At 31.9% G+C, this 24,931-nt stretch overlaps 2 protein-coding genes across 14 annotated transcripts in view; one reads left to right on the top strand and one right to left on the bottom strand.

Moving 5' to 3' along the window:
• The window catches only part of LOC109605796 (C-terminal-binding protein), a 61,112-nt gene extending 58,924 nt beyond the window's left edge, over positions 1 to 2,188 (top strand). For all 3 annotated transcript variants that reach the window (XM_049967569.1, XM_049967570.1, XM_049967568.1), the window contains exon 6: positions 40 to 2,188. In XM_049967569.1, coding sequence (XP_049823526.1) covers positions 40 to 105 — 66 coding nt within the window. In that variant the 3' untranslated portion in view covers positions 106 to 2,188. The remainder of the gene's footprint in view (positions 1 to 39) is intronic.
• Positions 2,189 to 2,275: 87 nt separating this feature from the next.
• LOC109606159 (dedicator of cytokinesis protein 1) lies at positions 2,276 to 24,446 on the bottom strand. Of its 11 annotated transcripts, none has more exons than XM_049967561.1 (21): positions 24,307 to 24,439; positions 12,988 to 13,268; positions 12,659 to 12,931; positions 12,379 to 12,609; positions 11,945 to 12,325; positions 11,685 to 11,891; positions 10,903 to 11,633; positions 10,526 to 10,849; positions 10,295 to 10,469; positions 8,191 to 8,304; positions 7,759 to 7,914; positions 7,246 to 7,284; positions 6,110 to 6,979; positions 5,809 to 6,057; positions 5,420 to 5,756; positions 4,697 to 5,352; positions 4,548 to 4,642; positions 4,160 to 4,270; positions 3,214 to 3,448; positions 3,010 to 3,160; positions 2,276 to 2,951 (listed from the first exon to the last, which is right to left on the bottom strand). In XM_049967561.1, exons 1-21 carry the CDS (start codon positions 24,350 to 24,352, stop codon positions 2,710 to 2,712), a joined length of 5,904 nt encoding a protein of 1,967 aa, XP_049823518.1. In that variant the 5' UTR covers positions 24,353 to 24,439; the 3' UTR covers positions 2,276 to 2,709. The 11 variants fall into 11 exon arrangements, 7 of the variants coding, with proteins under 7 accessions (XP_049823518.1, XP_049823519.1, XP_049823520.1 ...); XM_049967562.1 differs by having other exon boundaries at positions 4,160 to 4,252; XM_049967563.1 differs by having other exon boundaries at positions 4,160 to 4,249.
• Positions 24,447 to 24,931: the final 485 nt, after the last annotated feature.

The raw sequence follows: 24,931 nt of genomic DNA, 5'->3' as shown, positions 1-24,931 counted from the left end.
CCAGAAATGATTAACCTTTTGTTGTACTTTCTGTTCCAGCCGATAAGTACCCCAGATCCGGCAAATCACCACGCAACAAAGCCAGAGCCGTCGGAGGTGCACTAACGACGTCCCCGGCCGTCGATTCTCTAAACAACATGTTTCCTCTTGGGCTGAAAAAAAAACTTGCTGCGAATGTGTGAATATATATTGATGCATGATGTCGGTCGGTTTAACATTTTTAAATGTTTATGTTTTGTTCAACTGTTTAAGGTATACATATCGTAAGACAAAAAAAGTTAAAAATCGGAACAGTTACATCACAAACTCTCATCAAAAAAGTAAATGAAACAATAAACATAACAAAACAAGTATAATAATTCCCCTCCAAAGTCGCGCTCAATTCGCTGTCTTGCAGCGTTACTTTTAATCAATGATTAATCATTTTTTTTTAATTTGTGGGGCGCTCAGGCGTTCCATTTTTAAATTTGTCCTGTGTTGCAGTTTTTTTTATGTGATTATATATTATTGACGGACAGCGAAATGAGTCGAAGCTGTGTAAACGCAATCGAATATACTGAAACAATTTCTACTCCTGTTTTCCTTCATATTCACGATTGAATTTGTATAATAGTATATTCATTCAAGCTTTTCTTTTCTCGTATATTGGACCGGACGTTTGTACGCCACAGGCTGTTATATTAATGATTATTAATAATTTGGTGTAAAAAGTCTTAAGTAAGATGTCAGGTGTGGCGTGCACTCGCACGTGGCAATATCCATGTGGCACTTGGAACACACATGAAAAATTCGAGAGTTTTAAAAACAAAAAAGTGAAATGTTGTATAAAATGTAGGAAAAGATTTTACATTGTATTTTTTTTTAAGTAGTTTTGTTTTTTGATGTTTTTTTTTATAATTTGTGGATTTTGTACAGTACAAAAAACATTTGTATATATTTGTTTTTAAAGGTCTTGAACATTTTTTTGAAGAAATCAAACTAGTGCCGATCCATTATTAGTATAATAGGTTAAAATATCAAAATTTCGATCCATTAACGTAACTATAGTTTTTCATGTAAAATTTTTAGTTTAATATTAGTGATCCAATAAATTTGTTATTTTTTTTTTTCGATCCATCTGAATACACTGCGGTATTTTTTACATAAACATACTTGCGCTATACTGTGAATAAAAGAAATTTTATATTAAGATTTTTCCTTTTTACTATGTGTATAAAAATAAACGTTTATTTAAAAAATGCTGCCCAGAGTGTATGAGTCGAGTGGATAGCCCAAACATTTTATGTTAAAATTTTAGGAAAATAAACTACTATTATATATATATAAAAGTATATATTGACGAGACTTTTGTTTAATAAAGCAACCAGTGAAAGGTTTTGAAGTGGACTTAAAAGGACTACTAAAAAGGTGAACTGTGCGGTATTTTTATTTCGTATTTGTAGAATAATTAGTGATATTTGTGACTAATTTCAGTGATACATTTTCAAACTGCTTTTAAAAGAGTGCATGCCTTTGTTCAATTCAACAACCGCCATGAATCGATTGTTATTGTCATATACAGGTGGGCCCCACTTAATATTAATGCTGATTCTATACAGACAGGCAAAGTCAAATTGAAATGAGGTACTCCTCAATTTGGAATCACAAACATTAACCCATTTAATGTTTTTGAATTATTACTACAGTATTTCTCCAAATATTCATTTATTTAACACCGTCTCTAACCAATTGTTACTTCAATATTCCAAAATGATGAATATTCTATCTCAATTTGGTTTGGGCTTTTTGTACGAAACGAGATTGCCTGTATATCGACAAAAGTTGGAAATGTACCTAACCGACAAAAATGAAGGGTTCCGGCCCGTTCATCGCGAGTGAATTTCCGCATTCCGACTATTCTTTACCATCGTATCGTTGATTCACAGTATACAGTAAAGGTGTGCTATTTGCTCAGTATATTTTTGTAAACACAATTTTTAAACAATTTATAAATGTAGAAAATGGTTCACCGACTGAATTTTGTCCCCTTTCAATGCAAACATGTCTATTGCTTGTTCAGTGAACTCTCCCGATGGAACAAAGGTATGCACGTTGTTTATACAATCTACACAATAGAATCAGCATGTGAAATAAAAATTGTAGGGCTATTGGACTTCCACGAAATTTTGAAATAAATATCTTAAAAATATGTGATGTTTCTTTTTTTACATTATTTTTACGTATAAATAAGGTGGGTTTAGTGTGGATAAGGTCATCTTTGTAATTAATAAACAAGTTAAAAATGAAAAATTTATTTTATATCCGTTATATTTATAAATAAAATATATTCTTTGGTTAATTGTTAAAATTTTACATGTATAATACAAAATACCTAGTTCAAATATGATAAATGGCACTTATGGTAACATGTATGTCATCACTGAATACATATGTATATTTGGAATAAGTTATTTTATTCATTGACGTCAATGTCAGAACTTCTGCCGAGATACAAACGAGCACCTTTTTGAGGTATATGAATCGATTAAATAGCTTTTATATAAAAAACCCTATATACAAACAAAATATTTAACAGTACGAAAGCCGAACAGGATTCATATAAAAAAACAGCTTTATAAAAGTTATAAATTAGTTTGTACGTTTCAATTCCAAATCCACACAACTGGAAATCGAGTATTTTTCTAGTGATAACCTAACTATAAAATACTATCAGAATTTTTGTTTCTTGGGCGGCTTTGGAGGCGGCGTCGGAGGCACTTCATCAAAGTCTACCACGATGTTGTCCTCTGGCCACTTGATTTGAATCGACGCTCGTGCCGTCGAGTTCCTCTGTGAGTACAGGAAACTTACGTTTTCTGCTGGAGGTAAGTTACTGTAATCCATGTCCCTACTTTTCAAGGGTAGCGGTGGCGGAATCATGTCTTCTTCGCTTATACTTGAATCAGTGGTTCCTGAGCGAAATGAAAGAGATTAAATAAAAGTTTTTGTTTAAGTTTCTTTGTCACATACCAACTGAATCTCTGTTACTACTGTTCCCTGAACTGCTGGCCCCTCGAATGGTGACGGTCATGCTGTTTGGCCTACTGAATTGTCCACTAGGTGGTCTGCTTAAGCGTTTCTCTTTCTCGACTTCAGCCCTCAGTGGCCTCTTAGGTAACAGCTGCAACAAAATTCATACAGTAATCTAAATCCAATTAAATTTACACCACATACTTCTTCGGTCAGCTCAATAATGGGCGATCCGTTAGATAATGTAGTCGTGCTGCTTTTCGTGTCTTCGGTGTACCACTGCGACGCCCCTGTAACGAGTGCCGGACTACCCAAGTCGGATTTGCTGGATCGTCTTTTTTCTTTCGGTGTTTTCGACTTTTTGTACGTTGATGAGCCGCTTAAACTTTTCGTGGGTGAGATAATCACTGTTTTGGAATGAGAATTGTGCGGTTGTTTGCTGAAAATTATCAATTAAATGATGCAAATTCAGTTTATGTCAGTGGTACAGAGTAAATCCATAACAAGACACTACCCCATAAATTTTCAATTAAATATAATTTTGTAAACTTCAAATTTACTTTAACGAGGTAGATATTTTATTGACTTGTTTATTGAAGTGGATTGACTCTATAAGAAATGCGTTGATTTTATGCAATGATAGTAACTAACAATTTAACTACGAGTTAATATTTATCAATTAATTAATTTAATTTGAAATTATTGAAGTGAAATCATGCATACAAATTACCAGTATTAATTAACTAAGATAATTACCGTTAGTAAAGATCCCAAAATAGATCGCCAAAATAAAAATAAAAACAAAAGAACTTAAAACTAAATTAATAAATAAATAGGGAAAGAATAGGAGGATGTTAAACTAAAAAGGAACTAGGTAAATAAAGTGTTTCGGCCGTTGGGAGTTCCCTGTAAAGCCCGTCTGAAAATATAAGAAAATTAGTACAAATACTTTTCTACTTACTCCAATGTTATACACATAAATTATAACAAGCTACTATTACGCGAACCAATAGCAATTATACATATAAGTAGAAAACTATTTTTAGATATTAGTATGAATTAGCTGCAAGCCTAAATTGTTTAGTCACTTTTACCCACTAAATTTTAGTAGCAATTAGTTAATCCGTAACAATCAAAGCGTTGTACCAACCTTTGTAATGCGGGTGAGGAAGCGCTAAAGTGAAATGTGGATGTAAAATGTTTCAGTGAGGTCACTTGGGTTCTGGTTAGACTCGAAACTCGGCTACGACCACCAAAGTTACTACATAAAAATTTCAAATTAAAACTTCTAGGCATACATTTTCAGTGATAACATTCGTAATTACAAAATTAATTAGACCACTATTTTTGTCTTGCAAAGAAATTATCAATGAAAATGTGCTTAAATTTAAAAGCAACAAAAACCATAAACACAATCAATGCAAATCTATTGAGTTTACCGTCCTAGGTACACAAGGAATTAAAAACCCAAGACGTAAACTGTTACGTAAAAGCACAACGTTAGAACACCCAACAGTTTATAATGAATTGGAACTTACTCGCCACTATTTGGGAATTCCGACATAGCCCTATTTTCAGCTATGCTGAAGTGTCTTCGCATTTGTACTTCGTTTTCTAATTTTAAGTCGCATGTCTGAAAAATAACATTAATTGTCTTGATAATTGACAATTAAATTTTTGCATTTACCTTTTTTCCATACTCTCGTTCCACAACTTCTTGCATTTTTTTAAAGCACTCCTCAAATCGAGTGTGGAGGGCAGTTATCTCGGATGTGTGAATGTATTTGTGGATTTGTACGCAAAGGCCGAGTAAAGGCATCTGATCTGCTATCAGGTCTTTTAATTTCATTATCAATATCTTATTTTCCGGGTACAGATCTATGTAATTAGAATGGAAGAAGGCGTCTTCGTAGTTCTTGATACCCCCCATAACGGCGGGATCCAAAATACCATTTAGTTTCAAGCTCAAAGGTTTCACATCCATATTTTTGTCCATGTTGTACATATTTACGAATTTTGTAAGATCTTTATTGGTCCTCTCAATCGTTTCAATGGCATATCTCAAGGGACATATCTCTTCGACTTTGCTGTGCTTAACGGGGAACCACCTGAGAATACCCGGCAGTGGGTAAGTCGTCTCTATTTCAGTCCTTTCCAGCCACAAACTGGAGAATTCGTTGTTGCAATTCAAGTTGGGATCTTTTTTAATAAAAGGTCGGGAGTAAATGTACCGTTGGATGTTGTTCACTTTGTAGAACTTCACTATTTGGTCAGACACTGGCTTGCCAGAGAAACGTTGCTTTTTCTCATCCATAACTGGGTCCACCTTGTTCACTTGAATATCTGAGGTTTTATTAAGAATTGTACGCAATTAATCAAAAACTTATTAATTGATTTAAAAAAAGGATACATTGTCGGTCGGAGTTCTGTATGTCGCTTCCAGGTGGAGTTAGCGTCTTCAGCAGTTCAGCTTTAGGGAATACGTTTAGAATTCTCGTCGAAAAATCCACCAGTCTCTCGTATTCCTTGCCTCTAAATATAAAGATCTTATTGCGCAGGAACTTGGGGAACCCTTGTCCGAAGTACCCCACTCGGAAGTACTCAGGCTCTGGCCGGACGCTCTTCATTATGTTGTCGTAAAAGGTGGCCATCCTCTGATGCAAATCTCTCAGCTTAAAATAGTCAAAAGTTTCTTCTTCGCACTGCTTTGCTAGTTCTTGACATTTTGATATTGCGCACTCCCACATCTGTAAATAATATAATTTTAGTTTTGTACTTATAGTGGGGTGTATCGCTTACTTTTCCTTTGTCAAAGTTGTCAATTATATCTTTGTAGAGAGCTTCCTTTAGGTCTCTGTGAGTTTTCTTCTCATACTTGCTGTGGACTAGAAGGGGTGACAGAATGTCGTTGGACCAATCCAGTAAAATTGTGTGTTGCATTAAAGTATAGGCGGCCTCTGTGTAATTATCACATTCTATGTGAAGATCGTATAATTTGTTCAAGTATTTTATGTACATTTCTTTCTTGTTAATTTCCGAATAAAAATCCTGAAATACATAAATATAATTTCTGAGTCTTTAATTGTAAGATATAATTTACCAATAAATTAACAGTACAGCTCATGGTATTCTCCTTATTTTCATCACTGACTATACTTCTGTACTCCAACAGATTCTCCATCAATTTCTTGACGATCTTCACAAACTTTATACCTTCAATGGCCAAACTGCTGTGTTGTTCACAAAGCTCAATCATGATGTCATAAAACAGATTCATGTACTCAGCGTCCCCTCTCAGCCCAAACAGAGTATCTAATTTGTGAATCATCTCCTTCTCGAACTCCGCAAACGACGCCTTGATATGCGTCGAATCCCGCTTCGTGTCTCCGTAACTTTCGAACTCCAACTTCGACGAATAATACTCGCACTGCATCATGTCGAAGAAAATTGGTATCGTGGCCTTGCGCAACTCCGTTTCCGGAATCAGCGTCATGTCGAGCATCAGCTCCACCAAACCGGGAACAAAATGGATTTTGTGCAGCCCTAAGTTGAACCACATTTGACGGATTTCGAACCCGGTCTCCCTTCGCATGTCGTTGTAACGATTAACCAACCTCAACCTCTTGCTGGACGTAAAGTTCTCGAGCTGAAGCGCCTTTTGAGTCATGAACGCGATCGCACAGTGAAAGAAGTTGCTCCAGGCGTCGTACTCGAACTTGTCGAAGAACCGGTCACGGATCGTGTGGGAGAAGAACCTGAGCGACTTTAGTATGATGCTGTTCTGCAGCATTATCATCTCCGACCAGTCCTCGGGGAAGATCGAGTTATTGACTAGTTCCTTGAACACGACCAGGATCTCCATGAGGAAGTCCAGTATGTCGAACGAGGTGGAGAAGCGGTTTATGTACTCGTTGTAGTGTTCTTCGGTCATCTGCCGGAATATGTCGATCATCACCGCCACTAAGTTACCCTACAAATTAGTTCGGTGTTCGTAATTAATATCTTGCAAATCTTTAAATAAAAATAAACTTTTGATTACAGTACACACAAATTAAAGGTAATTGATGAATTATATATTAGTTGCATTGATCTTACAAATGACTTTCGATGATAAAATATCAAATTAACAAAGACAAAATTTTAATTAAGATGAAAAGACTTTCAAAAAAACGCTTGTCTTCATCATCGCAGCAGACATGAATAGAAAGCAGACAGCGAATATGCGAGAATACTCACTTTAACATACGTTGCTTTGCATGCACTACTATCCATACTCTATTAAAATAAAATTAAGATTATTGTTAACGAGAGTAGTCAATATTGACTGAAGAATTTAACCTTAAATTTTTAATTTACTTGTATCCGTAATGTGAAAGATTCTTCGTAACAGATTGGAATAAGGAATGAACAAGCTTTCAGAAAATAAAATACACTGCACGTTTTTTTTTTGATAATTTGACTTATATATTAATTTCTTCAAATTTCTTGAATTGCTGTGATCTATTTAAAGGACATAAAGTAAAAAGTTGTTATAATTTTGTCCATTGAAAAATAAAATAGTACGTAATTTTTTAAAGAATAAAATTAGATTGACGATAGATACAGCAATAACAAAAAATACAACTCATATTTTTAATATATGAAATATTTATATTCATTTAATCTAATTCAAATTATGCATTTCAAAAAACCCTTGGTGTGGAGAGGTTTCGATTTCAAATAAAACTTAACTGAAAATATGTTACTTACAGCATGAGGATTGTCTTTCTCCATTTTTATGTGACTCTGAATGATCGTCCTTAAAACAGTACGAATAATTTCGCTTAGGTCATCTGATGTCGGACCAATGTTTTTCCGGAAAAGCAACTCCATAATGTCGCTCATTATTTTAATACACAAATCAACCTAAATTCAAATACACACATTAATTTTAATTCACCACATCACTATGAACGTACTATTTGTATTTTTTAAAGCATGATGAAATGTAAAATACAATGAATATAATGACATGAAACGAAAACGTGTAAACGTATAAGCTGGGTGATTCATGAATAATATACACTTAAAAAAGATCAGCCAACCCATTTTAATTAACAGCAGTAATAAGTAAGAGTGAAGGTAACGAAATAACCATTGGCTAATCTTGTTCAAGACACTGTTTCGTTCAAACGTCTTCACCTCTTCCGAATATCCGACATGCTGGTTGACGCAATGCGCAGTTGTTCCGAGCAGCTGAGCCACTTTGGCCACCGACCTGTTTTGTCTCCTTCCGTCTTGTCTCGTCGCAACACCCTATAATACACCCAATGCACCACTACACTACCGTCAAATTCAAAATAAAATTGACTAAAACTACACACAGTATTAATTAAGTGGTACTGGAGAAATTTCTGGAGCTCTGTTAATAGTAGAGGACACGAAACTTCCTTCGTTGAACTTTTTATTCATTGTAATAAATTGAATTATATAATATACAAAGTGTTTCCAAAATGGGTGGTCATAATTTGGGGACAGTAAGAATATTTCCAATAATGAAATAAATTTAAACAAAGTTATTTCTGAAGAAAGTACAGCCTTTCAAAAATTATTTTGTTTTTCATATTTCTGTAACCCTTGGTCCAATCGTTTTTAATTTTGATCAATAATTTTTCGTTAATTTCTTTGCCATCATGGAGAAAATTTAATTGTAGGTTTTAGGGGAATACATAGCAAATTTAAATACAATTAATTAGTTAGAGAAATTTTGAGAAAATACAATATAATTTTAAATTTGAGGGCCTGTATTTTCTTCTTAAAAAAAATGATATATATTTTTTCATTATTGGACATGATCTTCCTGCTTATTTTGGTCAACCAACCAGGAACCTATTTTGTACAAATGTTCTCTGGCATTTATTTAAGGTAACACAGTTTGAGTGTGTTATGGAGGGTGAGATATTAGCACACCCTAAGTACCATAAAAAAGTATAAAAAGAGTATATTTCTTTTTTACAAAGTTCCAACGAAGTCAATTCCAAAGTCAGTCCACTGTTTTATTAATAAATTAAAAGGAGACGCCATAACTGAAACATAACCGTCCACCATTAAAACATAAAGAGTAATTTAGTAAAATATTAAATTATTGTGCACATGCCATTTTCCATTAAAACTCCAATTATTAGTCACAGTTATTTAACATCAAAGAAATGCTGTTATCACATGTAAAATGTGCTAAAAAATAAAAAAATTGAGAATAAATTATATAAATTACAGTTGATATATTTATTTTTATTCGCAAATTTTAAGTAATTATTCAAAAAAATACCAAAAAATAAACTTTTAAATCATGCGTTTTTGACTAAAAACTAAAATCTAGAACATTCACTTCATCGCAAAGCAAATAGAGTACGAGAATTATCATTTCAAATTAAAGTATTATTAGATAATAGTTTCATACAACAAATAATTTCCTGGAGTAGAATTCCAAAAAATTATTTAAAAAACAACATCTAACAATCTTACATTTAAAATCCTGATAACTCAAAAGAATAACTCTTGCATCACAAATTTAGCAGTCAGGATTTTAAACACGGAAAGCAAACTAACAACTACTTCACTACAAAAGAGGACGAATACAAGAGAAGAAGTACCTAGTTTATGTTGAAGTTCGGTGGCCAAGTTGTCTCTAGTGCAAAAGATTTAAATAAATTAATGTTTCTGTTTTCAAACATTACATTATTCAATATTGATGTCCCAATTTTTATTTACATTTACGTTACATCACATGCACATCGAAAACAAAAAAGTGACATGTTTTTTCCATTGCTATAAAATTATTAAATATAATTACTTATTTTCAAATATTTTATCTTATATCTTACAGCAATGGAAAGATTACATATATACACAAATTGAAAACAGAAAATTAAAGAGTGTATGTACAGGAAATAATATCTTTGTTTTATTGCAAATGTATTTAATGCGAGATGAGAACAAATGACAAAAAATGTGTAAAGCATTACAAACTGACACTGCAAATGGAGTGCTTTTAAATAATGAATTTAAATGGGGCTGTGACAGAAAGACCATAATTTTCTATCTAGTCAAAAAAACAACAGTACACATTTACTACAATACTTATTTATATGCCAAAGTAAACTATATACACAAAAACACTTTCTGTCAAAACTCTTACATACATATTTACAACGAATAAAATAAACGATCAAAGCGGTGACAAAATTCACAAAGAAAGAGTGATTGAAGAGTGCTTTATGCCAACAAACCACAAACGTTTACTTACCTCCTCCTTCGTCTGAAACAAATCCCGGATTTGTTCCGTAAATTTCGGCAAAAGTATGGAACGACATTCGGAGATTAAAAACAGTTTACTGTGCACAATGTCGTTGATCGTCATCATTTTCTGCTTCGTAAGCCTACCTTTTGGTATCCCACTCAATATTTGGCACAAAACCAGGCTACGAATTTCAGTAAATTTATAACCTACATTTAATATTTTTTTTATTGTATTCACCTTAACCTGGGTGGAGGATAAATCATTAAAATGTCGGGTATAGTGGACGGAAAGTATTTTAGGACGGCCCCCTGTTCTCTAAGCAGATCATGATGATCTTCCCTGGTAATACTCATCATGATAATAATGTCTTGAAGCAGCTCTTCGAATTCCTCGTCGAACGAGTCATCTACGTCCGGGTTTAGATCCCTGTACAAAATTCGGGACCTGGATATGAATCGCATCACGTATTGAAGGCACTTCATCGTCCTGAACATCAGATCTTTGGCGTGGGTGTGCAGGTTTCTCGTGTCGATGATGGATTTGAGAACTCCAATTAATTTCCTTCAACAAAAATAGTTTTACTTCAAATCACAGTTAGATTGCAAAGTGCTTACTTGTAGGCTAAAGTGGCACTAAAACTTTCTTTTATGTACAAATCCAGAACTGGTTCAAAGTGCTGGTACTTCCAATTATTAACTAAACCAATGATAAACAATAAACACTCAAACACAAGTGTATCATATTTGTCAGTCTCTTGGTTTTCCATGAGAATGTTGAAAAGTGCGTCTAAAATGTCCTGCAAAAACTTAACAACTTCTTCACCGTCAACATTCATTAAAGCTTTCAGCGAATCCTCCAGGGAGTCTTTGTTAGCTGACCAGTTGAGGAGACCCAGCAAATCAACGTTTTGAGTCAGCTTTGTGGAACAAATGTTGCTTTCTATGCAAAAGGAGTCCTTTAAGTTGACCGTAAGTCCACCAGCCGATGCTTTTTGGTTCTTAACTTCGGCCAGCGTCGACGGCAACTCCAGATAATCCAAACTGTCCTCGTCGAACTTTTTGTGGTCTATCTTGTAAACCACAAGGTCATGTCTCTTGTCTCTAAGCGTCGTGCCGTTTTTCTGCATCAAGGTCACGTAGCACATGGCAAACGGCTTTTCAGTTTTATCCTTTACCTCGTTGGAAGACCGATGTTTGAACGTGAACTTCAAATGACTAGTTTTGAACTCTTCTATTGGTATTGCCACTTTGAAAGTCTCGAACCACTGAGGTTTGTCCTCGTGGTAGTAAATAACTGAACGGTATTCATTTATATTCTGGATTCCACCGCCAACACTTATCACCCCCTAAAATGTTTTGTTGTTAGTTTATCATTGAGTTGAGGTGATTCATCTTACTGGTATGGGTTGTCCTTGTTTGTTGCATACTTTGACGGTGACCTCGACGTTTTTATCACTGGATTTGTTTCCCTTATTGAATTCACCACTCAAAAGCGTCAGATACAAGTCGTTTCTCACGTCACCGGGTAGTATCACTTCGGGGAATCCCATTTTCCTAGCTGTTGACACATTACCTAATACTAAATGTCGATTCTCTTCTCGAACCTGTAAATCGGTGATTGTTATATTTTGTGACAGACAAGAAAATAAATTATTACTTGTTTTGAATCACCCCTAAGCAGTTTCCAGCTGACGTAGAGTGATTGATTTTGTGATTGATTTCTGTTTTCAGAATTGTTCTTATTAATAATTTTCTTTAAAGTTTGTTCTAAGTTGTCTTTTTCACAACTAACGAAGGGGACGGAAAATTCTTTCTCTAAATTACTCTCTAATTTGCCACTTAAATAGTTGGTAATGTCCATTGCAGCCACCCCAAGAGGTCTCCTCATGTTGTTGATGTAGCTTTTATTGTTTTTGGCGTTCATTGCACTAACGGAGCTCCGCCTCAGTTCCAACTCTTTGGCTTCCATTGCACCTACCCTAATGACCTGACAGACGAAGAAAATCCTCTCCCTTTCCAAGTCTTTCTTACCCAAATCCTGTAACAAATACGTTTAGTTTTACCGTAGAAGATGGTGCTAGTTGAAATTACCGTGAACATAACCCTCAGATTGTACATTTGATCCAGGTCGCTCATCAGGCCCTCCTTGTTCCATCGCACAACGTAATTCTCTGTGAAGGATCGTTGCTCTTTGGCGTCGTAAAGCATCATCAGTAGTTCCGCATCCTCACTCAGTTTGAACGTAAAATTCCTTACTGAAAGGAGGAAGACGTTCGAAAACTGTTGTATGGCAGTCTTTGGTGTCTCGTCTTTGACTACAACCTAAAACAAACATTGAAGCCAACCCTCCCTTTTCACTTATTGTTCTTACTTTGGATCGAGAGCTCATCCGTTCTGTAGCGTTTTTGTGGTGGTAGTACAGTTGGATGGTGCTGGTTACGTCGGGGTCGATGATGTTGCCATCCTTGTCCCTGACCACCAGGTCCAAACCTAAAGTTTTGTTGCCCTCATCGATGGCCTCTGTCGCTTGTTTCGTCACGCGTTTCAGTTCGTCCACCGGTAGGGTACCGCTCAAGATTTTGCTCCTCTGGCTCAGCAGATCGTAGATTTTGTTCTTGATCTCTTCGAATTTGTTACTTTGTTGCTGGCGGATGTAATCCGTGTTAGTCAACGAAACTGAACCGTCGATAAGATACTTACGATGTAGAGATTTTTCCAGTGGTACCCCCATTCACGCAACACCGATGAGATCTCGTGCGTAATGGGGGGTTCACGAAATGCGAAATTGGGAGTAGGCCCTTTCGTGTCGACTGTAATGCATTGCTTTATGTGCACATAGTTTTTTGGAAATATGCCCTTGCAGTTGCGATTGGTCGTCACGTAACCGTAGTACCAATTCGCCTCTTCTTGCAGTATGTGAACGGTTTCGCCCACGGTCAGCTCCAATTTCAAGTCATCCTCTCCTTTGTAATTGTATATAACTGTAATGAAGATTGGAATATTTTTTAGAATTTATATATTTATTTCAAAATAAATTTCAAAATTTGCAATATATAGTAGTTAAGAAGATTAAAAAGGTTTACCCAGATTTAAATAATGGTTATTTAATTAAATTTAATTAATAACAAAATTAAAATGATTCGAGATGAAAATCAGGTGTTGATTAGAATTGAATATTTTTTTAGAGTATTTTGGAGTCCACAGATGGGTTTATTCACATTTATCATTATTATTATATTTATATGAATATTAATATCAAAATTCGCAATATAAATTAAGTTTATGTTTAGATTTGAATGGTTGTTATTTAATTAAATTAACAACAGATATAAAATGATCCGAAACAAAAAATCAAGTGTTGCTCAAATTGGAATTTTTTTTAGAATCTTTTAGAATTTGTAGATGGTCTTACAAACATTTTTTATCATAAATACGATATTTATATGAAAATAAATGTCAACATTCACAATATAAATTGAATTAACAAGTTTAAAAAGACTTGTTCTGATTTGAATAGTTATTATTTAATAACTGAAATATGATTACTCGAAAAATTAGGTGTTGGTTAGACTGGAATATTTGTTAGAATATTTTAAAATTTACAGTTGGGTTTACAGACATTTATTATCTATTGTCATAATTTAATTGAATTAATGACATAAATAAGATGATTCGAAGCAAAACTTATGTTTTGGTTAGAATGGAATATTTTTTAGAATATTTTCGATCTTATATATGGGTTTATAGGCACTTATCATCATTAAAATTATATGAAATTTATTTCAAAAGACACGAGACAAAAATCAAGACTTGCCCAGATTAGAATAATTTTTTAGAATATTTTAAAATTTAAAACTAAGTACACTGAGATATCAAATTTAAAAGGAGTTACCCAGATTTGAATAGTTCCTATTTAATTAAATTAATAACAGAAATGAAATGAGTCAGGAAAAAAGTCAGAATCAAACAAAATTGTTTCTATATAGTCTCATAATTAAATTTGAGAGTAGAATATTGGAAAACTTCTGCCAAATAAAAAGATATTATATATATTATTTGTATGTGGTTCATAAAATAACTTTTATTTTATCTAGAAATATAAATTTAATGTTTAAAATATATATTTTTTTAATTTTAAGTAATAAATAAAAAATAATAATGGTTTATGATACTTATTCACATACATAATAATATTCTATTATTACTAGAATCTGATATATACAATGAGGTCATAAATCTCACTCGAATAAAAATGATCTAAAATGTTTTCCATAAGGTTCACATGTGCCAAATTGCCCAGTACCATATGACTACTATCAATTTTTTTTAATGGAACGGTTGAGTCCTATGATAACTCATTTGAAAGGTATTTTCATTAAATATTCAACACTGAAAAATAGAATGAATGTCTTCTAAATTGTTGGGTTGTGCTTATAATAATTATTAAGGGTACTTCTTACGTCAGTACTGTATATATGAATATATTTTCTTTAAGTTTCCTGTGTTTACAATTGCTGATTATTATAGAAATTAACCTTGTATTAATTATACTTTTATAACACTGCGGCACAAGATTTTCATGTCTGATTTCTCATGGGGTGAATTCGATAATATTTTTTCCACAATAAACTAAAAATCTAAAGTATAGTATAAAGATTATAAAAAAAAACAATAATAAAAATCAAATAAGGAATAAATCATAATATTTTTCTTAGATCAAGATAATTTTTAATAAAAAAAATTAATTCAACTTCTATAATAAAAAGAATTTATAAAATTTTTCCATCAAATAAATTTCCAATTACAGTATCAACATAAAGAGTGACAATAAATAGCATGTATAGAATAGATTTATTTGACAATTGTTTTCGTTATCAAGTTTTTTACCTTCAATTTGCATATACAATCAAATTGTTAGCCTCATTTTAATCGTACGATGTAATAGGTTGAAAAACCCACCATAAAACTGCGTTCTCGCATTTCAATTGGAAAAATCACCTAATCTAGATGTAATGAAGTAATTTTATGAACAATTTCTATTTCTGAGGAAAATGTAGGTACTACACAAATCACAAGAGTGTGAATAAGCCAAATAAAATATTTAATATAAGTATAATATAATACAATTCGAAGGTGCCTTCAAAGTTTGTTCAACGTAATTATTAAACCATCACATGTTCCGCTCGTCATCAATTATATTTAACGTTTTACATTCACGTCTTTCACACGCCACGACCAACAAAACCGATTTGTATCGACCGAACATCCTTCGACACAGGTTGGAAATCGCTGCGGCGTCAATAGAACGCCGCATCCTTTCCAGCATATCAATTACACTCCAGAACCAGACCCCGGTGTTGCACCTTTCGATTGCGTTCTGCGTAGTTTCTTGAAACCGACAGTTTCGCGGAAATTCCACTTGACCCAATGGTCGTCGGCAAGACGCTAGTGTTGGCTATTTTCTATCTACGTGCCCTTGCCGACGTGGTAATATCATTAATGCTGGACTGTAACATGTTTAATCACTTCCTTTTTATTTCGCTGTAATGCAGATCTGGTTTTTATGCAAATTAATTTGTTTTGTTTGCACCGTAATTGCAATCGGCGCATTCTATTTGGTCGTGTACTTACAGTAAAAGTTTATGATTATGGTTTATCTTGGTGAAACTACAAAACGTAGTAATAAAGTAGCAGATATGATATTAATTGATATAGTTTTTTTTAACTCGTGATAAAGTGACATTACGAAACTTTTTCCAATTATGTTCTGTTCATTAAACATACAAACTAAATGATAAGAATACTCGTTGACAGGAAAAAACACATATATCTAGAGGGCAGACATTACTGATTTTTGGTGTATAGTCATGAATAACAAAATGTAGTGAATAATTAAAAATAAAAATATTGAATAACTGATCAACATCTTCATTTCCAATTAATAATGGGTTGATATCTTGAGATTGGGACGGGCAAGACAGAACATCGATGCTTTGGTCTTTTAACTAATCCGTCACAATGGATTTATCTTTGGGATCATTTTCACGTTAAAACACATTTAAAAAAACCATCATATTTTCAACATATTGAAGCAAATTGTTATTTAATATATCACTGTATATAAATCAGTCTCAAGAGGCATACTTCAGAAAAATTGAAGCATCCCTTTAACATAATTAAACCACCTTCATGTTTAACTGTGGGTATAACAAATTTTTTGTATAGTTTTGTCTCTGTAGAATGTATAACATAAGCTGAACCATCTTTTTTTTATAAATTAAATTTTGACTTGTCACTAAAAACTGATCGTTTCTACTTTGTGGTATAGTGAATGTGATACTAACCAAGTCAAAATTGAACTTTCACATTTTTAGTAGAAATTATGTTTTTTTTCTTTGTAAGTCTGAGGCCAAACCCATCTTCTCATAGTAATTGAACTAATTTCAACACGTACCATTACCACCAGGTAAGTCTTAATTTCAATTGACTGTAACATAAATATTTTCTCTAATTTTTTTTATAATACGGGAAACGATTGACTTATTTAGGCCTAAACTCTTAGTCATCTCTTTTTGTTTCTTTCGGTCTCAGTAATAATAATAATTTTTCACTTTTCACAGTTTCACTTCGACAAATGATTAAATAATCATAATAAGCAAAAGAACACTAAGTAAATAATCAATTTAAATTCGCAGACAGCAATAAAAGACCATAAAGTGAAAAGTTGCTATAATTTTGTCCATTGAAAAATAATAAACTCGCAATTTTTTAAAGAATTAAATTGTATTGACCACTTCTATAGTAGACACAACAACAAATAAAAAAATAAACATAAAATAAAAATTATTGTTTTATGTTAAATTTATTACTCTATAAATTTAATTTTTTTATATTTCCGGGAGAATTTACTTTTAACTAATAAATTATAGCTAAAATAACAAAAAATCAAAACGATTTTTCAATATACTAACTTTTGAACATAGGTGTGTTTCCCCAGTTGAATAAAATTAGGTAAATTTTGAAAGTTACTGCTATGTTGGATTACAGCTTCTTCAACATCTCATAAAACTGGCTAAGTAAAATCTTACAGGACTGTATAGGATGTCCCTAGTGAATTTGGTTTAATTTAAGGTATTTCTCTTTTTGATTTATGAATGAGCCAAAATAAAAAAATAGATTCTTATTCTTAGGTACATTCATTTCATCAGATTAGATTAACAGTTTTTATGAGTTAAAATATTAAAACATAAGTTGAAAAGGTGTAAAACTATATTTGTCAACTTTATCTATCAATGATAGAGTTTTTGGAATTTGGTACTTATCTTAAGGAAATTAAACAACATACAAAACTTTGTTCTCAAACGGTCATAAGAGTATAAAATATTTTTAAATATTAATAAAGAAAATTTACAAAATTATATGCAGAAAATCAAAAATTACTTAAGTACTTGGATCCAATTCGAGTACTACAATTCACATTTTTAATATATAGTTATAAGTTGCTACAATTATGCCCACTACTGTATATTCAGTGAAGATCAGAGCACAAAATTTAAAATTAGAATTAATACAAATTTTGTCCAGTCAGTATAACAATATATTTAAATATTTTGTTAGTTTTTCTTTAAATATTTTTCCACACATCTTAAAAAAAATATAAAATTTTGCGTCTAATTAGAGGTGTACATTCTAAGTTAACAATAAATAGGAACGTGCGCCATTTCCCTGGCCTCTACCGTAATTACTGCAACCACTGCATTAATTCATTAAGGCGCCAAATAAATTTCCCCACCCCCCACGCAACGTGCAATGTCAGGGACCGGCCCATTGAAGCGGATTTCGTGTACGAACGGAATATGGAAAACCGGGTCAACAACTTTTTCCATTTCATAACAGGAGCCGCCGTTTTGCGATGGAATGCGTTACAGATGTTATTGGCTTGACCCTCTTTCGACCGCGTCCCACCTTTTATTTACGCGACGACGGCTAATGAACAGCACTTGCGACCCAATCGTGTGGACACGATAAATTGGGGCCCACACACTCCGCATCAATTGCATTCGTATACACTCGAGGGGGACCAGCGCTACGTGCCGCAAATGACGCAATGATCGAGTGCACTTTGGAAACGTTGTTACCGTTCTCGGAAAATTGCGAAATAATTGTGTAATTATTGGGATAATTAGCATTGAACTTGAGCATTTATGTGTTCAATGGGACTATAAAACTTTCATGTTGCTGTCGGTGGTTGGGAGACTTGCTTTTGCTTTGTGATTGTCTGTTTAATGACTCTACGATACGTCAAAGTATACGCACATTTCTATCATTTTTCAAGGTGGAAATTATTTTACTACTAAATGAATATTAAATGATCCTTAAACTGTCATATTATGTTATTTATTATATTATGCCATTTAATAAAGCTTTATATTACAAACAAGTTTAAGATAATTGTAGGCAAAACATCAATCTACTTTATCATCATTCGGTTAAATACTAGGAAGTAATTTTATCATATGGTTTTCCCTAATCTCGCCTAACTTATTAGTTATAATTATTTTAATTATAAAACTTAATAATGAAATGAATGAAATGATACATATTATATCAGTTATAAAATTATGGGAATATAAAAAAATTCCCAAATCTTAAAACAAATCTAATTTTTACAAGAAATATGATAAAATAATAATTTTAAATTATGTACAAAAAACATTCAAAACATGAAATTTAAAGAAATGTTATTTAAGAATTTAAATATAAAGTATACATAAAAATAAATAAAATAAATTAAAAAAATAATCATCACGAAGCTTAAAATATAAGAATGTAAAAAAAGATAATAATAAAGAAATTTAAACATGTCATTTAAAATGACATTTTTAATTTTTTAAAAATATTAAAATAAATCGAGATTTTGGACAGAAATCCTTGAAATGGTAAATATAGTGTCAATCATAAACATTAAGAAAAACTATGATAATTAATATCTGTGAAATTATCGGAATATTATCATTATATAAAAAATATACAAAATAAAAACTAAAAAATGTCATCACAAAGCTTAAAATGTAAAAAATGTAAAAAAGGGTATGTATTTGATAATGGCGGTATTAAAATTTAAAAAATGTATAATGTATATATCAGTCCTAAGTTTTAAGAAAAACACTATAATAATTAATAAAAATATATGAAATTTAATGGAATCGTAATGAGGAACTTAATATGTATATTAAAAAAACACAAAGTTTAAAGTGTAGAAATGTATGAAAAATATTATCATATTGAGGAACTTAATCATAATTTAAATAAAAAATATCAAAATTGGTAAAATCCCTAAAATGTCAACAGCAAGGTTTAAATGTACAAATATGTAAGGAAGGATATTGAATATTGTGACCATCAAAAACTTGATAAAACCTATAAAAAAGAATATTCTTCTACATTTATGAAACAACATAAAAAATCCTGAAAATGATCAATAAAAATAAATTACCACAGTAATAATATCAAATTATATTACACAACTAAAGTTATGAATATTAAAAAAAATCACAACAAATATTTTTAGCTAGGAAAGCATAAGGCAAGAAATTTATAATATTCCGTAAATAATTATACTTCGCATATGCATAATTAATAAGATAAGATCAATAAAATAGTACTTTGTCTTTATGCTTGTTACTCCATGTGTATCTATTATTAGCCTTATTTTGAATCTGAAGCCTATTAGCGACCAATTATCTCCGACATTAAAATTTTTACCATTCGCCTTAATGTCGTTCAATAGAAAAACAAATAAAGCCAATAAGACTGACATGTTTACGTAAATAGAAACCGATACGATTTCCACAACCGCGTTTTGTTAATCGTACTCTTTAGAAATGAAATCTGTTTAGATAAGAACGTATAATATTGACACAGACAGACAGATAAAACGGCTACAAAAATCACCAACCCTCCAAAATCCACCACGCATAACGGTTGTGTGAGAAAACGGACAACTGCAACTCGGCGTTAAAAAACAAATTGCAAGTGAAGAAATGCAATTGCGTTGTTTTTGGACCCGTATAAAATTACATCGCCTCCGACCGACAAACAAACCAAAAAGGGCCGATGGAATTGCGTGCATACAACACATAGCTTTAATAATTGGCCAACAAAAGCCGGGCATACCGACTCGTTTCAATTTTCTGCTTGTGACGTTCGTGATGACACATTTCCCGTGTCTTGTCAGACAAAGGTTGGACAATCTTTTTAGTTTGTGGTGGTATTGGTTGCTGAGAAAAGAATTGTGGTTGGTTAATGTAGGAAACATAACTGTTTAAAAACACAACTGTGTCATTCATTATGATGTTTGAACAGTTGTTATTAAGAAATCCACAAATATGCTGCTAATTTTTTAGAAATTCGTACATTCAACCATTTCTGTTATGGGCAACAGTTATCTTTAATCTATCTACACATAATATAGGTGTTTACTTGAACCACAGAACCAATTTAAATGTAGTTTATTGAATCTTATCGAGTCTAACAGGTTTTATAGTAACAGCACTTTATCTAACTACAAATGTAAATAAAACCAGGAAGAAAAAAACAATAGAAACGAAAACGTATCCCTTTCACGCCGACAAAATAAGAAACATAAAGCCAGACTGTGAACGTATCTTCCGGCGAAACAGATAAGTCAACTCGGTGTATCATTTCCCGCGTCCAGATTATGTTCCCAGTATTCCATCGCTTCGTCCTCGTGTACCTACATCGTTTGTTTGACTAGGTTCGATCTAACAATTAAAGCTCCAATTGATACGTCCTTCGGTTATTAAAATTACGCCCAGTCCTAATTCGAGGGCACGAATAATATATGTAAATTACTCATCAGTTCAACCATTAATATGGACAATAAATTAAAACAAATAATAAAATGACTCATCAACTAATCTTATGAATGGAGATGTTTTTTTAGTCCTTGACAGTAGAATCAATTAGTGGATGGCGATTATTCACGAATTCTTGGGTACATTATCGGACTGAGAGAAGCGCCTGAACCGGGATAGTAAACAAAAACATTTTAGAGTGTACACCCATATGGCGCCTATTTATAGTACACATTATATCTTCAATAATCTAAATTTGAAATGCCAGAGGGGATGTTAATAAAGCAAACAATTGCATTAGATCAAAACAAACCATTCGTTACAAAGTTTATGAATATTGTTGACGTTTATTTTTATTTTTATGATGATGAAGTCAAACATTATCAAATAATAATTAATATAAGTATATTAAAATAATTTTTTATCGAAATATTTATGATTAATTAGTAAAGCACTCAGACTATAATTAAATAATGGAATTCTAACTAACTCACAAATAAAATATTTTCTATGATTTAGTTATTCATATCAGAATTAAAAGGAATTCATTAAAAAACGTAAAGTTATTTTGAATTCAAAGAAATATTAATTCTTGTTTCAATTATACTTTATTAGATACTATCTATCCACATATTTATCACTTAAATTTTTAAATTGTAGGTAGTTTTTAATCAGTATGCCAAATTAGATTTGTACGTCTTAAATTTGAAATTAATGTCTCTATATGATTACTATACTCATTTATTAGTTATATGATAATATATATAAATAAAATAATATGACTGGCATAAATTATGTTTTACGAAGTTAATAAGATACACAAAAAGATGTGTAACCTACATATGACTTCACATAAACATTAAATTTTCATTAATTATATTCAATATTATCATTTTAAACGAAAGTAGAAACATTGTCAGCTTCCAAAAGTTAGTGGTTATTATATTTTTGTGTATTACGTCACTTATACTTGATTGTATATATACAGTAGTCGTCATTATTATAGTACTTATAGTACTTTTTAAAATGTTTAAAAGTATTTTGGCTATAACTCTTAATTTAATGTGAACTGTTAAAGTAACATTAATTTACTATTGTTGTTTTATACAGTTTATAAATACTATATTTTTATTCTGTAAAATGTTACATATATTTTTCTGAACTGAGCTGAACATAAATATAGCAAATTCACCCATTCTCGTGCAATAAACTCGACCATTTTTCAAATAAACAACTAGTCTGTATTTCTTCAGACTTCTTGAATTGCTATGATGAGTTTATTTAAATTTAGAGTTTTCTTGTAGGTCTGGGGTCAAACAAACCCGCATCTACTAATCATCTTCTCACAGTACTGAAATTAATTTCGGCATGTCCCATTTCCTCCAGGTTAGATTTAATTTCAATTATGATATAATTGGATTGTTTTTTGACATTCGAATTATCCTGTTATCTAATTACTTTCAATTTTTTCGAATTCGACAAATTTTGTCGTAGCTACCACTTGGCCAGTGTCTCTAAATATTTTAATAATATGGGAAACGATTGACTTATTTAGCCTTAAACTCTTAGCCATCTCTTCTTGTTTCTCTGTATTATATTTTCTTTTTTTTTTTCACTTTTTTTCACTTCAACCAATGATTAAATAATTATAATAAGCAAAAAACTTCTAGTAAATATTCAATTTAAATTCCCATGGAGAAATAAAATACTATAAAGCAAAAAGTGTTTGTCCATTGAAAAATAAAAAGTATGCAATATTTTTAAGAATAAAATTAGATTGACAGTTGCATAGTGGACACAACAATAACAGGAAAGACAATAATCATTATAGGTGCTCGCACCCAATTCATACTATTTTCATTATCCTTAACTTTTGAATATGAATGTTTTTTTCTAGTTTAATAATAGTAGATACATTTTTAAAAATACTGCTATATTGGACTACAGCTTCTTCAACATCTTATAAAACTAGCTAAGTAAAATCTTACAGGACTGTACGGGATGTCCCCAATGAATTTGGTTTGATTTAAGCTGTTTCAAAATATTCCCTATCTAATTTTGTGAATGAGCCTAAATAAAAAAAGTATGCCCTTATAGGTACATTAATTTCATCAAATTAGATTAACAGTTTTTATGAGTTAAAATATTAAAACTTAAGTTGAAAAGGTACAAGTCTATATTTATCAATTTTATCAATGCAAACTGAAGTTGATAGGAAGTTTTCGGAATATGCTACTTATCTTAAGGTTCTTAAAATTAAACAACATACAAAACTATGACTATTATCAAGCGGTCATAAAAGCAAAAAATATTTTTAAATGTTAATGGCATAAATTTATATAGTTACACACAGAAAATGAAATACAAAAAACAAAAATTACAATCAATGATCGACGATCAACGTGTTTTGTCAATCAGTTTAGTCAGGTACTTGAATTTGTATTGATTTTAAGTTTATCTATTTAAGAGCACTAACCAAATAAACATACGAGTTCACGATAAAAGCGACTCGTTCTAATAAAACTAATAGTGAAACATTAATAACACCTTTACCGTGTCCCCCTATGCAAAAACAATTTATTAAAAATGTTTTTAATAAGGATGCAAAGTGTGAGGGAAAAATTGCCATTGCCATTATTTCGGTTTGATCTAGCCGCAAATAGGAAGTATGTAAATAGAGTATTTCAATTCGTTCCCACACACCAGTCTGTCACAAAACTAAACATTGGAACAGACAAATTATTTGGTCAGTTAAATGCCAGTTCAATTGTAAACCAAGGTTTATGGAAAACATTACATCATTAGCTCGTTGCGGCCGTCGTTCAATGAAAACCGAGTGAATCAGGAATAAGTCGGGCTTTTTTTTTAAATTGATCTATGACATATCTTAGTGAATCATGTCATTTTGACTGATTGACCGTGGTGGAAGTGGTTGACAAAATACTGATAATAAGTGGGAGGGGCGACATTTAAAACTTCCGCGAACACTATTAATTACAAATAATGTATTTTAAATAAACAAAACGAAAAAAAAATTGGACCCAATCCAATTTATTTTGGTCGATCCAAGCGGGAGACAAAATCAACAAGTTGGAATTTATGCCGCAAATCGAAATATCGACGATCACAAACAAAAACGCACCTATTCCGTAACTAAATTCATCTGAGACACTGCTCCAGGTACTCATTTTAATTTAATCGATCACTAATACCACTAAAATCACGTAAAACACACAGAATCAAGTACAGAAGACGCCATCATCTCTCATACACTACATTCCCCACCTCGATCACGATTGTTTATGATCGTTTCCTTGCGATATCGCCATCTATGATTGCCCATAGAACACCCATAGATAAATAATGGGTGAACGATTCGAACTACTTATTTTTATAATGAAAAAACTCTTAATCATCTGTGAACCGATATATAATTGAATATTATGAGGAAATTAACTATTTACTTGTTTTTATGTTATTTAAAATCATTATATAAATTTTAATGTGAAGCAACTATGCTAACACCTAAGTGTATACGTGGTTGCCTTATTGCAGGCTGAATCTGTAATATACGTGAGAAATATCGATTTCCCCTTATAAGAAATTAGAAAGCATCAGAACTTCCTTACAGACTTCTGTCATCTATTATTATTTCACATTTTTAATAGAAACAATGATTTTGGCGGCAATTTTTAATTAATAAAAGTAAATTTACTAGTTGCATTGTAGACAACAATAAAAGAAAAATAAAAATACACTATAGTAGT

This window comes from Aethina tumida, chromosome 5, assembly GCF_024364675.1.
Source record: "Aethina tumida isolate Nest 87 chromosome 5, icAetTumi1.1, whole genome shotgun sequence".
NCBI classification, from domain to species: Eukaryota; Metazoa; Arthropoda; class Insecta; order Coleoptera; family Nitidulidae; genus Aethina; species Aethina tumida.
This window is presented reverse-complemented; position numbering and strand designations above follow the sequence as displayed.

Coding starts and splice junctions, on each gene's coding strand:
- LOC109606159 (XM_049967561.1), bottom strand. CDS start 24,352: ATGAGTACCTGGAGCAGTGTCTCAGATGAATTTAGTTACGGAATAG. Junction 11,892..11,944: donor TTAGGGGTGATTCAAAACAA/GTAATAATTTAT, acceptor ACCGATTTACAG/GTTCGAGAAGAGAATCGACA. Junction 3,449..4,159: donor TCCTCACCCGCATTACAAAG/GTTGGTACAACG, acceptor GATAATTTTCAG/CAAACAACCGCACAATTCTC.